The 14,085-nt window shown below is 36.9% G+C and overlaps 1 protein-coding gene across 6 annotated transcripts in view; it reads right to left on the reverse strand.

Annotated features, from left to right (window-relative positions):
* Positions 1 to 398: 398 nt before the first annotated feature.
* Positions 399 to 14,085, reverse strand: part of gria1a (glutamate receptor, ionotropic, AMPA 1a) — an 81,164-nt gene continuing 67,477 nt past the window's right edge. The window contains exons 14-16 of one of the 6 annotated variants that reach the window (XM_057348812.1): positions 9,155 to 9,269; positions 6,453 to 6,587; positions 399 to 3,359 (exon numbers count right to left, since the gene is read on the reverse strand). In XM_057348812.1, the coding sequence (XP_057204795.1) occupies positions 3,192 to 3,359; positions 6,453 to 6,587; positions 9,155 to 9,269 (418 nt within the window). In that variant the 3' untranslated portion in view covers positions 399 to 3,191. Of the gene's footprint in view, positions 3,360 to 6,336; positions 6,588 to 9,154; positions 9,270 to 9,740; positions 10,989 to 14,085 lie in introns of those variants that run through there. The other 5 variants (XM_057348811.1, XM_057348813.1, XR_008964110.1 and 2 more) reach the window with 5 other exon arrangements.

Raw genomic sequence — 14,085 nt, forward strand, 5'->3', positions numbered from 1 at the left:
TATATATATATATATATAAATATATATATTGTGAAGAGTTTGGTTCCAAAATGAGATAACTCTGCTTTTAAAAAAAAATCAAAAATCATGTTTTTTTTATTGTGCATTCCAATTAATATCATTCAAACTGCAGTTGGTTTGTTTTGATTTAAGCTATAATAACTAAAAAATACAGCTAACTAACACAATAAAAGACGATAAAAACACGATAACTAAATAATTGTAAAAAATGTAATAAAACACACAAATAAAAATAAATACAAAAAAATTAACATATACAGTATTACAAATAAATAAATAAATAGACATAAATAAATAAATAATAAGTTAATAAATAAAATATATTACAAATAAAAACATAAATAAATATTGGTAGGACGTTATTTATTTTCTAATTAAATGTTTAAAAACAAAAGCGTGGCTCTGTATGACTGTGGTTAAAAAAGTTTTATTTCAGTTTGCTTTATTCATTACTGACAATGTATTTTCCAGTAAATTTATTCAACCACATCTCTCTTGTATTCAACGGAAAATAATACGTAAAACAAAGAAACAAAAATGTCCCAATTAAAACAGTCAAGACTGTAAAAGTAGATGAGTACGAATAATACATTTTGCATTAAAATCTCCCAAAAATAAGACATTTTTTTGTTAACATTGTTACAGCAGAAACACAAAGTACCCCAACCAGATTTCTCTCTTAACTGATCGAAATCAACATCTCCAGTGTGAATATCCACGTCAGATGTGTAAAACACCAGTTCGGTCAACTCTTCAAAATCTCGCAGCGGTATAAATGTTAAATGTCTCACTTGAACTTTACAAATCTTTTACAGCGTATAAAATACTGCTCTCATACGAGTCCATAAATGAATGCAGTGTTCTGTGCCTAGTAAAACGTGTGTCAAGAAACCCAAGCCCGAGAAATCTAAGCATTTTGATGGCCACACAGTGTGTTGTGTTTGTGGAACAATGGCAGTGTGCAGAGGGAAGGCTGAATAGGTAGAGCTGTTTGTGTTGAGCTGGAAGCCATGTTCTGAAAGCCCGCGGTGATAAAGTCTAGAGCTCGGAAAGGTCAGCTTGGCCCCGGGAGCCGATCAATGATATCCCAACAAACATCATCTCATGAAGAACTATGTTGCACAGTGTGTATACAGGACAGAACAGCTTCTATTTCACCAGTATTTGTATCCTGCAGCTGTTCTACTCTCTTTTCTTAGTTTTATTTACTGAAACAGAATTTTTAAGACATGTGATGTGAAGTACAGGCTCGCACAGAATCTACACATTTTTTGAAAAGAAAAGCTTTATCAAATTAGACAAATAATAAAAGAATTCCAGAGGCTGAGGATGTGCAAATGAACGTCTGGCATTGTGCAGATTCTGTGTCGGACGAGTCATAAACCATGTAAATAAATCATCCACAAAGTATGTAAAAGGGTTGTTTCATTGCGTGTGCTGTGGAAACGCCATTAGAGAATAACTTGTATTCTCAACGGCTTTACTTCAGATCTGATACTTTGTGCAGGGAATGGCTATATAATTGAAGTATTTAACAGCAGGTGTCTTAACATTTTAACTGAGGTTAAATTTGAGGCGTCCCTCCTGGGAGAGATCCCAAATGGAGCGGTGATCAAACACGTGGTGGTTTTACTCCCAAATCTCTGATCTCGGATGAGGTATGGTGCCTGAGAGCAGGCGTAGCAGCTATGCAGGTCTTTGAGGTGGGAAATCACAGAGCAAGATAATCAAGTTCAGCTATGCTCTACTGATCGACAACAAATCCAATTGATCCCTTACTTTCAGATTTACATCAGAGTATTTACACTATCAACAGGTTGTTAAATGAGCTGATAGGTTTCTTAAAATATTCAATATGCAGAGTGATTGAAAATAAGGGGATGGTGTACCCAAAAATGAAAACTCTATTCACCTTCATGCCAAACTTTTTTAAGAAAAATGAAATGTGGTCTGGTTTCACATAATTCTGTTACTGTATATGGCTTTAGAATAGAAATCTTGAAATAAAATGCACAAATTACAGTATGTAGACCACTCTCGTGTTGCCTTTGTGTTCATTTGGTAATAGCCATCTTTGACTAGAGTGGCTTCAAAAATCACCTTTTGTGTTCCACTGGAGAAAATATATGGGGTTAGAATGACACAGGTGAGTAAATAATAACCAAATTTTAATTTTTGTGTAAACTTTTCCATTAAATGAACAGTTCACCCAAAAATGAACATTCTGTCTTCATTTACTCACCCTCAAGTTGTTCCAAATCTGTATGAATGTCTTTATTCTGATATACACAGAGAAAGATATTTGGAAGAATGCTTGTAACCAAACAGTTCTTAGCCGCCGCTGACTACCATAGTAGGAAAATTTGCTTTATACATTTCTTCGTTCTGTTGAACACAAAAAAAGATATTTAGAATTTGACTAATTTTTTCTACTATAGTTGTCAATGGTGGTTAAGAACTGTTTGGTTACAAGCATCTTTCCCTGCGTTCATCGGAACAAAGAAACGTATACAGATTTGAAACAACTTGAGGGTGAGTAAATTATAACAGATGTTTTATTTTTGGGTAAACTGTCCCTTTAAGGAAAGCGGGGAAAATGTCCAGTGTTGTCTTTCGGTATGGATCCATAATGAATATAATCTTACCCATTAGCAAAAGGCTAAGCTAACTCTTTTCTAGCGGCAAAGGAAAAGCAATTTACAGAAACGATGTATTTGTCTTTTCGTAGAACATATTTGTGCAAAAAACATCTCTGTGATCTAATCCTTAGAAACTCAAGTTAGAGACGACATTGCTGAACACTGATATAAACTAAAATATTGCACACGCAGACAGAAGTAAACAGGTTTATAATATTGGCACAGCGCAAGTGTCAAATCAGACACAAGACTTTTTGTTTGTTTTCTTCTTTTTTAAATTGTGACATAAACGAACAACGTTTCCCACAAAAAAGTCCCACAGGCTTGTTATTGCAGCACATCTTTTTCCTTTTTTTTAACGTTTTGTCTTTTTTAAAAAAGAGTTTTATTGGTGGCTGTCCACTGAGTAGTCTTAAGAGTGCATTTTGGCAGTACGGTGCGTCTGTTGCGGGCAGACAGACACGGGGGCAGACGGCAGGTGAACGGGAGGTCTGTGCGTTAAGTGTGACGTGTGCCGCTCCGTCATGCTGATCACATGCCAGAGGCTCCCAGGCCCATGGTGGCCGCGTGGCTCATGCACGGCAGCGTCTGCACAGCTTTGGGGAAGTCATGTGTGACGATCCGCCCATTCTCCCCCCCGCTGCCGTTCCCGCTCATCCGGGTCAGGGTGGAGCAGCGCATGGCGTCGTTGATGGATTGCTGGGATGGAGACACAACAGTGTTAGACAGCATATGGAAATACGCACAGAAGTGTTTAAAAGATACATCATTTCAGTAGGAGACATTAAAAGATGATTTAAGCATCTGCCTAATGGAGTATGAACATAAAATGTTTTGTTATGTGATGACTGGATAATTAGTCTGACAACATTTCTGAAAAAGCCTTGACAGTTAAATAATCGTCTAGTGTTGTCCTTTGGTTTTGAAAAATCTGTTAGTGTGGTGTGGATCGGCTGGGTAACAACATACACTGTGAAAAATTCATACTTTTCCATCGCAATTCACAAATACAGTAAGCAATTCACACAGTATGGTTTCTTTTTCCAAAAAGTTTAAACATTGACTTTCACCTAATAGTGGTAGTTTAGGCAGGAATATATATTTGACTGACCAATAAAGATGAGGGGTGTTGTCAGTTATTTTTGCTATTCCATTTGATGCAGCATATATCACACTCTTCACTTTTAAAAATATTTTTATAAAAATAATAATGATAAATGAATAAATAAAATAAAGAATGTAGTCATTAAAGGGAATTTTCACCCAAAAATAAACATTCTGTCATCATTTACTCACCCTCGAGTTGGTCCAAATCTGTATAAACGTCTTTGTTCTGATGAACACAGAGAAAGATATTTGGAAGAATGCTTTTAAGAAATCAGTTCTTGCCCCCCCATTGACTACCATAATAGGAAAAATGACAATGGTAGTCAAAAGTGCCCCAGAACTGTTTTCCTACATTCTTCAGAATATCTTCTTTTGTGTTCAACAGAGCAAAGAAATTTGAATAGGTTTGGAACAAATTGAGGGTGAGTAAATGATGACAGAATGTTTATTCTCTCACTATTCTACTCAACCAGTTCCACACTGGGTCACTTCTGTTATACACAACTTGTTATTTAAAGTCTCATTTACATTACAAAGTGTCGTCAACTTTTAATTGCTCTGCTGGTGTTGTTGTGTTGCGCCCCACAGGACCACCATATTAAAGCCCTCAAACCCAAGCTGACACTGTAAAGCATCTCTGACATGTGGGTAGACAATAAACAGCTTTGAAAGGTGTGTAATACGCGCTAATCTGCTACGGTGGTGTGGAACTCCAGTGAGAAATATCATCGTTTCATTGCGTCACAGCCAGTGGGCCTGAAACCATGTCCCTTTAAATCACTTTCTTCCAATCTGGGAACGATTTCATAGCTGTGCACATCAATGCATTGGGAAATGAAGACTATGCATGATGCAGACTAATTAGTCAGCTAGTAGTCTTTCTTGCCTAATATGAGAAATTGACAGCTGTGACTCCTGTCAATAGAATTAACAAAGCAAAATCTATGTGAATCTGTGCTATCATAGAAATTCTGTGTCATAGATATTCAGATGTATCTGTATTTACAGCGGGTGATGCTCACCAGGGGCCTGTTGCAGGTGTCACCGTGTCACTCTATGATTTGTCAGTCTGACCTTTGTTTGTAGATTAGCCTACATGTTATGAGATATATCATCACCTGATACTTTTAATTAAAAACACATTAGCAAAAGTGCATCAGGTACAGCCTGACGCTGGTCTTATTTTATAAAGCAGACGAGCTGACTGATGGTGTATAATCATTGGTCTAGACGGGCTATTTTTGGAGATATGGTGGAAAACAGAGACTTGCAGTGTCTCAAGGGAACACTTGCTCTGCTTTATGAATGAACAGAGACACCATGTGTATAGACAACACTCTAGTCCATGGACAGAGCAGCTAGCGGACAAAGGGAATCTGAGAGGAGTGAGAGAGAATGAGAGAGAGAGAGAGAGAGAGAGAGCGAGCGAGAGCAATTATATATTAGCTATGTAAATAAAAGTGGAACAGATAGAATAAGGGCTTTTCACACTACAGTTCAGTTAACCCTTGGTTAGTCTTTTTAATCCCTGGTTTAAAGCCAGTTCTATTTGTCAAATGAATAGTTCTGGATTATGAAACCACACTCTAGAAAATGTTGTGTTGTTTTCAACCCATTGTTGGGTAAAAAGGGACCATTTTTAGGTTAACCCCTAAATTATGTTTGGGTTAAATTGACCCCAAAGCAACTTTGACATATTCTAAAAAATATCCTGATTTTTAAACCTTGAGTCTTGAAAACAGTCAGCAAGAAAATACGCTTTTATCATAATAATATAAATAAATGAAAATAATAGTTATGTTTTCAGTTACTTGAATTTGAGTTTTGGAGCCCCTTGAGAATCAAGAGCTTCTTGTGGTTTCTGCAGGATCTCAATTAAGCAAACAATAAAAAAAAAAGCAAATAACAATTTATATTTTAGTAATTGGTCAAATATTAAAACATTTGCGGGGTCAATATAACCCCACACAGATTATATTTTGGGTTGAAAATAATCCTGCATTTTAGAATATATGTTATGTGAATTAAAAAAAGTGAGAAACAATCCTAAACATGCCTAAGTGCTTAATTATTCATGTGTTTTGTGTTTAGCTTTAATGTCTGAGTAAAAACGAAACAAAGTAAACAAACAGACTAATGGATACACAGATGGACAAGCAGTTGATCCACCTGTTAAATCTATTAACCATATTAAAACGCAAATAAGAATGTTAACTCGGGGTTTATTAATGTACAATATCAATCTCCATCCCTCCAAAACAAGATTAATTACAAATCCAGGATAAAGCGTGAAACAAAGAGCCGGATAACTCAGGATTACATGTACCAAGGGTTAAAAATGGCCCTGAGCTGCACTGATCATTCCTACACTTCTGGCCCTGCAATGACTTCAAGTGTGAAAAGCCCAAAACACAAGGGGAGGAGGTGTGAGAGAGAGAGAGAGAGAGAGAGAGAGAGAGAGAGAGAGACCAGCAGAAGCTTTGGATCTGGCGACGGTTAGATGGGGTCAGGTTAGGCTTCTACGCGGGCGGGATGTGGCCTAGTTCTCCGCGGTACTCGAGGCTCCTACCCCAGAGAGCTTTATATCTTAACAGTGTCGGCACCGTACAGGCCGTAACTCTGCAGCTCAGTGTAGCTGCTGTCTAAGGCTGGGCAGTGAAAGGCCTGTGTGGCCCGCGCGGACACCTTCATTCTGTGGGACTCTGTTCTCGACTTGTAGCAGAACTCCACCAGGGCCACCAGCATGGCCAGACCCAGACCTCCGATCAGAATGTAGAAGACCCCAGCCACATTGCTGAGGCTAAGAGCACTGGTCTTATCCTATAGGAGGAAAGGGAGCAATGAGGAAATTTCAGTATTATGAGTTTATTGACAGTTAGACAAAGACACAGTTGTGCACATACATAAAAGCTGTCTTGCTCAACATTTTAAAAGCTATAAAGGATAAAAAGTCTAATAATAATTTCACATAATTTACTCATGCCGTTTAAAACTAGTATACAAATATATAGGCTCTAGAAGTAGGTTCTCTAGTAAACAATCCTTAAGTGTTATCAAATGTTATTAAAATGTTATAAAAAATATTTAGACTATTTGGTTGTTAATTTATATTCATAAAGCAACAACTATAATCACTATACTTCAAGTGCCACACATTTCACTTTGATAACTAAACTATGTAAAACATATGTTAAAATATGGCATTAATTATCATTTATCAGTCGTTTAAGGTTAAGAACATGCATTCATGCACTAACACAGACAGTCTCAACTGACCGAGTATTTAACCCATAATTTCTAGTTAATTTAATCTCCATTAAATCACAAGCTGCTAAAACATACAGTGTCAAAGCTGCAGTCAGACATCTACAGTATAGTGGTTGCAGCACTGGACATGAATCTAAAAGAATTTTGGGATTTTTAGTTGTTTGAATGAAACCTATTCATTTTGACATGTTAACATATTTATTTCATAATGACACCAACAACTGATCAAGGGGACATTCCTCTATTTAGTTCAATCAAAATGAAATCATGTCATCATGTATTCATCCTCATTTGGTTTCAAACTTCTAAGACTTTCTTCCATTAAACAAGAAAATGTTGATCATTATCTGCATACATATCCAATTAAGGACTGGCGGTTTTGAGCTTAATAACTGACACAAAAGCATTACTAAAATACAAACGTGGTCAAAATGTTGTGTTCTATATTTCAAGTTTCCCAAAATCATACAGCAGATTTGGCTAAGAATAATCACATTTATACTAAAAAGTATTCTTTTGAGTCTGTTCCACGGAAGTCAAAGATGAAATAAATGATGACAAAACAATTTCTGGGGGGGATAAGATTTTTTGTCATTCTAAATTGATACAAAGAATGACTGACTTGATTAATCGGTTCTCTTTGAAAAGGAAAGTGTGTTGTTGTGTGTGTCATGCAGGTGGGTTTGATATAATGGGGGTGTGGTGGCCAGGGCCTATGATACTACAGTCAGCTGTCCACTGGGTTTGCATCCAAATACATGCGTACTTCAAGAGCAGACAGGAGGGAGAACACAGAGGCTAAGGACCAAGAGAAGGGCTGATCTCTTACTGACGGCCAGAACAATGTGACCAGTCTCTCTCCAGACTTCCATTTGGTCCATCAGGCTATTTTAAACAGAGTGAGTGCGAGTCATCCCATCTAAAAGAGTGTTGTTTCTCTCACGACTCCTGGTGCTGGCCATATTATTATTTACACATGAATTAGTAGTTTAAAAACCATGTATTAATCATACTGCTTTCACAGTTGTAAATGCATACTTTTTTAAAAATCATGCTAAAAGGAAAAAACAGGAACACGTTTAATATGCCAATCCACTTTATTTACACATCTACAAGCACATTAAAGCCGATGTGTGTCTGCACCGCTTGAGGCACCAGCAGCAAAAATTATTTTCATAACTATTTTACGCGGTGGCTAATTCGAATGAATTCGTACGATCTTATAGTTTCGTTTTCGCACTAGTGATGTAAGCTTTAGGAGTGGCTTCAGTATTTCGTTTTTCTACGATTTACATTGCACAAATACAGGAATTAGCCACATCGTAAAATTGTTACAAATTCCCGCTTCCAAGTTTTTCAATTGTCTGACACACGCATGCGGCAGTCAGATTCTTTTTGCCATCTTGCTCAGGACACGTATTTCAATTCTATCTGTCAAGTAGGACATTTGTGACCCTGGACAACAAAACTAGTCTTATGGATCAATTTTTCGAAATTGAGATGTTTACGTAATCTGAAAGATGAATAAATAGACTTTCTATAGATATATGAGTTGTTAGAATAGGACAATATCTGGCTGAGATACAACCGTTTAAATATCTGGAATCTGAGAGTGCAAAAAAATCAAAATATTGAGAAAATTGCCTTTGAAGTTGTTAATCAGGGGCACTGTGGCAGGCCATCCACTCACAAAAATAAAGTTTTTATATATTTAAGGTAGGAAATTTACAAAATATCTTCATGGAACATGATCTTTACTTAATATCCTAATGATTTTTGGCATAAAAGAAAAATCGATAATTTTGACCCACACAATGCATTTTTGTCTTTTACTAAAAACGTTCCCGTGCTACTTAAGACTGGTTTTGTGATCCAGGGTCACATTTGTGTTATTAAAAAGACAAAATGCTTACAGCAGATTTAATTGAGATAAATTATATAAATGATCTCCAAACATCCATTTATTAATTTCATTCAGGTAGATCTATGGCCTTATAATGTGATCTCTACCAGAACATATTGGAAGTTAAAAACGGAGCCCTGGAGAGAGAGTAAGAGCCGCCTGCGTCAGAACTGAACCTACTGAGAGGAAGAGAACAGGACCAAGTGTGTGAACTGACCTTTCTTCCGGAGTCCTTGCTTCCACACTCCCCCTTATCGTACCACCATTTGTTTTTCAGTTTGTCTAAGACGGCTTGCTCATTGAGCTTCAACACCGCTAGGTTAACTGGGATTCTTCAACCAGGGAAATAACATAAATAACATTATCCATGTTATTTTATGTTATTCATGCACATTAAACACATTCCCATCAATAGCAACTCAACTGTTGGGTTTGTCTGTTTTAATTGACTGCACACACATATCAGAAACATGTTGGTTCATTGTAAAAGTGATATGGATTAATACTCCATCTGGCGATGCCGCCTCGCTCCCTGCTGCGAGATGTGTATTATTTTATCACTTTGGGTAACCGGCAGGCCGCAAGCACTCCATTCGGGATAACGTGAACAGGGTTTGCTATTATTGACTGGTTGCCATTGAGAACAGATGTGGCAGCAACCTTTGGGAGATTTACTTTATATAAAACGTTTTTCACAAAATCGGATTATTTCAATTTAGTCTGGAGTGTTTGGTCAGCACCAGTTGCCGGTTACCCCCCGTGGTAGAGATGGTTTTACCCGCTGGGTTTGTCACATTGGGGCTGACCTTGGAATCACCTCCTCCGCTGCCACACTCTCCCTTGTCGTACCACCATTTGTTTTTCAATTTGTCCAACAGGCCTTGTTCATTCAGTTTTAACACTGCCAGGTTTACTGGGTTTCTTGAAACGATAACGAAATAATAGGTTGGTCAGTGTCGGCCCAGATAGACCGTTCGAGAGACAGCGTGATGGGAAAACAGACTCAGACTTGGCTTTGAACACAAAACCCACTGCTCTGGAATGTTAAATGTATGGCACAGTGGTTTCGATCCGAGTCTGTGGCGTTTATTCGGCATGTTAATATGTTTTAATGGAGAGTGATGCTTTTGTTAGTGGCTTTTGTGAAAGACGGGTTTTATAAAGCCAGGAGCGAGATCTCTTCAGACAGAGGAGGAGATAAGAGGAAGATGACCTTAGATGTGCTCGCTGTCTGCCTCATCCCTTTAGGGGAATGGTCACAAGGGTCACTATATAGAACAGGTGCCTTTTGTGTAAACAAAGACTTTAACAATGAAGAGCTGAGATCAACTTATTTGAATGTTTCTTCAATATGAAGATGTCTTTTTTTAAACAAAAATGTAATGCATGGATGAAATGCAAAATGCCAAAGGAATCATTTAAATTCTTAAATCAAATTTTCTATCAATGAAATTAAGTTAAATCTGTGAATCGCCTCATGAGCATGAGGCTTGCAATGTAAAATTTCAACCCTGTTACTTTTTTCAACCCTGTTACTTTTGTAAAAAAAAAAATTTGGTCTCAACATATAAGAAAATGTATTAATTTAGCTTGACAGGAATAATGTAATACACCTGCAGCATTAAAACAGTACAAATATCACCTTTTTAAACCTGTGTTTTAAAGAATGAACTACACATTTCAGACACTCCTCTCTTTTGACTTCATAAATGGATGTTACCAGAATCAAGATACACCTGACATTACAAAGCACATCTCTCTTTCTATCTCCTCCTCATCCTCAGGTCCTGCACACCCCATACAGTTCACAGGCACAAACGCACATTTCCGGTGATGCATGCAATCGACTAGCCAATCGACGTCACGAGCAAATGCCGTCTGATGTTCTGCATGTGTAGAGAGCGTTTCTCTGGCTTGATAAAACTCCCGAATTCTTTCTTATCCCAGAAGTTTCAGACAGAAAGAAATCAGAGAGTGTCTCACAATACATTCAGTTTGATGAGGTTTTCCTTCAGGAGGTGGCAGAGCTTTTGGTAAGATGATTTTATTGACTAAACACAGATGGAAAGAGATAAAAGGGCACACGCATCAATCTTTATGGGCTGTCGCATCTTGACTGCAAAACAAACTGATTTAGGGCATCAGTCTGAGATAAGACAAGGCAAATGTGGAACAGCTGTCGAAATGCACCAAAACAACTCATTATTCTGCAAGTCAGTAAATTAACCTATGCATCACAAAGTGGAGTAAACTGCTAAAATGAGTTCAAAAGCTCAATTAACATCTTTTAGTTCATTAAACTTCATTAAAGCAAAATGAAGCCAGCATGCACACTATATTGAATTCTTGAAGTGAGCTCTAATAAGGGTTTTAATAAGTGTCATTTAGACTACAAATATAGTGATGACAAAGATGTTATGGTACATTTTGACAACTGTACCACGTTTAACAAATCATAACTCAGTCATAACAATCATAACAATTTTGAGAGCAAGGACTCCTCTTGTTCAGCATTGGCAGTACCTCCATATACAGCATTTATATTCAATTCAATTTTATTTATATGGCGCTTTTTACAATTTTGCATTGTTGCAAAACAGCTTTACATACAATTAGGCAGTGGTAACTGTGGTAAAGTGAAATAAACAAAAAAATAAATGACAGATATAGTGTTATAATATATTATTCTTATAATGTACATTGATGAAACTTAACTGAAAGAAATACTATGTTGGCTTGTCAAACAAAAGCTGTCGATGGTTTAAAAGCAGCATTACAGTATGCACAGTACTAACACAATATGACTAATCATCCTTAACATTACGGATACAATAGATATAAATTATGTTATAGATTATGTACTGTATACTATATAGATCATGTTACCGTTACAAATACTCGATTGCAGGGATGTACACTGCAAACTGTATTTTAAGCTATACGTACATTTTTTTAGTTAAATATAAACAAAAAAGTTTTTGGACAAGTAGCCCACATCACAAACTGGTCATTTTTATTAAGGGCTGTCAAACTATTATTCGCATTCAGAATAAAAATTTGTGTTTACACAATATGTGTCTGTGTACAGTGCATAGTAATGTTGTATTCATAAACACAAAAACATACACAAACAAGCATATACATTTAGGAAATATTTAAATGTATTTAATTATATTTATATTTATCAATAATTACAATTATATAAACATTTATTACTTTTTATATTTGATAATTGTCTTAAATATATGCATGTATGTGTATGCGTTTATAAATACAAAATTAATACGCACAGTCCACAGACATTATGTTATCACAAACTTTTATTCTGGACACGATTAATCGCGTCAGTATATTATAATTATCATTTATCATTTGAGCTGTCAGGTACTTTTTTGTCTAAAATATCAGTCTCGCATCATAAAGACACGCAAAAATATACATAGATAAGTGTTCAAAATTAGCAATCAGCAATTTTATGTTTCAAAGAGAGGTGATACTAGAGACGATAGTTCCCTACTAAGCGCACTAAGTTGAATCCACTTAAAAATAACTTACAATTCGTTTTTTAAAGATTATAAGGGTATCACTTCATAATAACTTTCATTGAAATGAATAAAAATGATTTCATTTTAATATACAGTATAATTGTCATGGTCCTACCTTCTTGTTTATGAATTCCTAGCCGTGTGGCAGGATCGGGACAGAGCCCTTAGGTTTTATGTGAGAAAACCATGAGTTGTTTGTTTTTACTTCTCATGTGTTTTCTCGTGTCTTGTCATTGGCCCCGCCCCTCTCGTCTCATGTATTGCTTTCCTCCCGTGTCTAATGTTCCCCACCTGCCCTTGTTAATTATCCTTCGTTTGTCTTCCCTATAAGATGTCCTCATGTTTCACTGTCTTGTGCTCGTGTATTGCGTTCGATATGTTCCATGTCTCCTGAGCTTTCTTGTTGTTTCATGCTCGTGTTCCTGTTTAAAGTCTCCGTCAAGTTTAGTAAGTTTTTAGTTTAGTTTAGTCCAGTGATGTTTAGCGTTGTTTAGTGTAAATCAGTCTTCGTCCTGTTCATTTTTCCTGTTTTGTTAAGTTTACCCCATCGCGGGTTTTTGTTTCGTTTTTAGTTATTTAATAAATATGTTGTGTTAACCCCTCATCTGCCTGCGCTTGGGTTCTTCTGTCCTCGAGATTCGTGACAATAATATACTGATCATTAAAACCAAAGCACTCATACAGTGTCCATCTCTACATTTTCCAGTTTTCAGACACCACAATAATTTCATCTGTATCAAGCGTGGATGCCCAAAGCAGATGTCAAACCTTCATTCCATGTAAACATATGCCAGTAAAGGAGTCGCTCACTCTCAAAATCAGACAAAAATGACAGCTCAACAAAGAGAATATCTGCAACACACTTGGCGACTCAACAGAGAGTGAAACAAATTTGTGAATTCATTTCCAAGTCTCTTTCACTCTGACTGTCACAGTAATGGCTACCTAGTGTGAAATTTAATTTGAGTCCCGCCCTAGGTGGCACGATGGAAGCCAGTCATTTACATCTGTATTCGACGTCTCCCTCCCACACCACCCTGTGTTCGCTTTGCTATAAGGTGACCCAAAAATGACTATACAATTGCTTTGAGGTCGTTCCCCCAAGGAGATGGAGTTATTGAGGTTATTTCAACAGCTCCAAATTGCCCTTGTGAGTCCCTTTGCACTACAATGAATTGAATACCATGTGGGCTGCGGTGTATTAGCCAGATGGGTACGTTCAAGCATGGTAAATGTGACATTAATGATGGTAGCGTACAATTGAAATAACAACCGTTCCCCACACCATATATTGCAGAGATTATAGAAGAAACGGTACATGTCGACATTCATTTCAGAAGTGGCTTGCATGAGAATAACAACTGATTGCCTAATTTCTGATGCATAAGTCACTTGGCGAGAAAGCTTTTGTAATTCACAAGGAAGAAGGAGGTGAAATTAGTACCCGGTAAACGTATATCTTCAAAGAGCACGGAGTGAACGATGTCTGTCTCGATTGGGTTGCGCTTAGCAGCACCGTTGTTTTAATGAAAGGATGGCAACATGAGCTCTAGAGAGCTTCTGAAGAGGGCACGTCATTTTTCTGCTATTTCTTATGCAAGCA

Source organism: Triplophysa rosa, linkage group LG13, assembly GCF_024868665.1.
Source record: "Triplophysa rosa linkage group LG13, Trosa_1v2, whole genome shotgun sequence".
In the NCBI taxonomy this organism is placed as follows: domain Eukaryota; kingdom Metazoa; phylum Chordata; class Actinopteri; order Cypriniformes; family Nemacheilidae; genus Triplophysa; species Triplophysa rosa.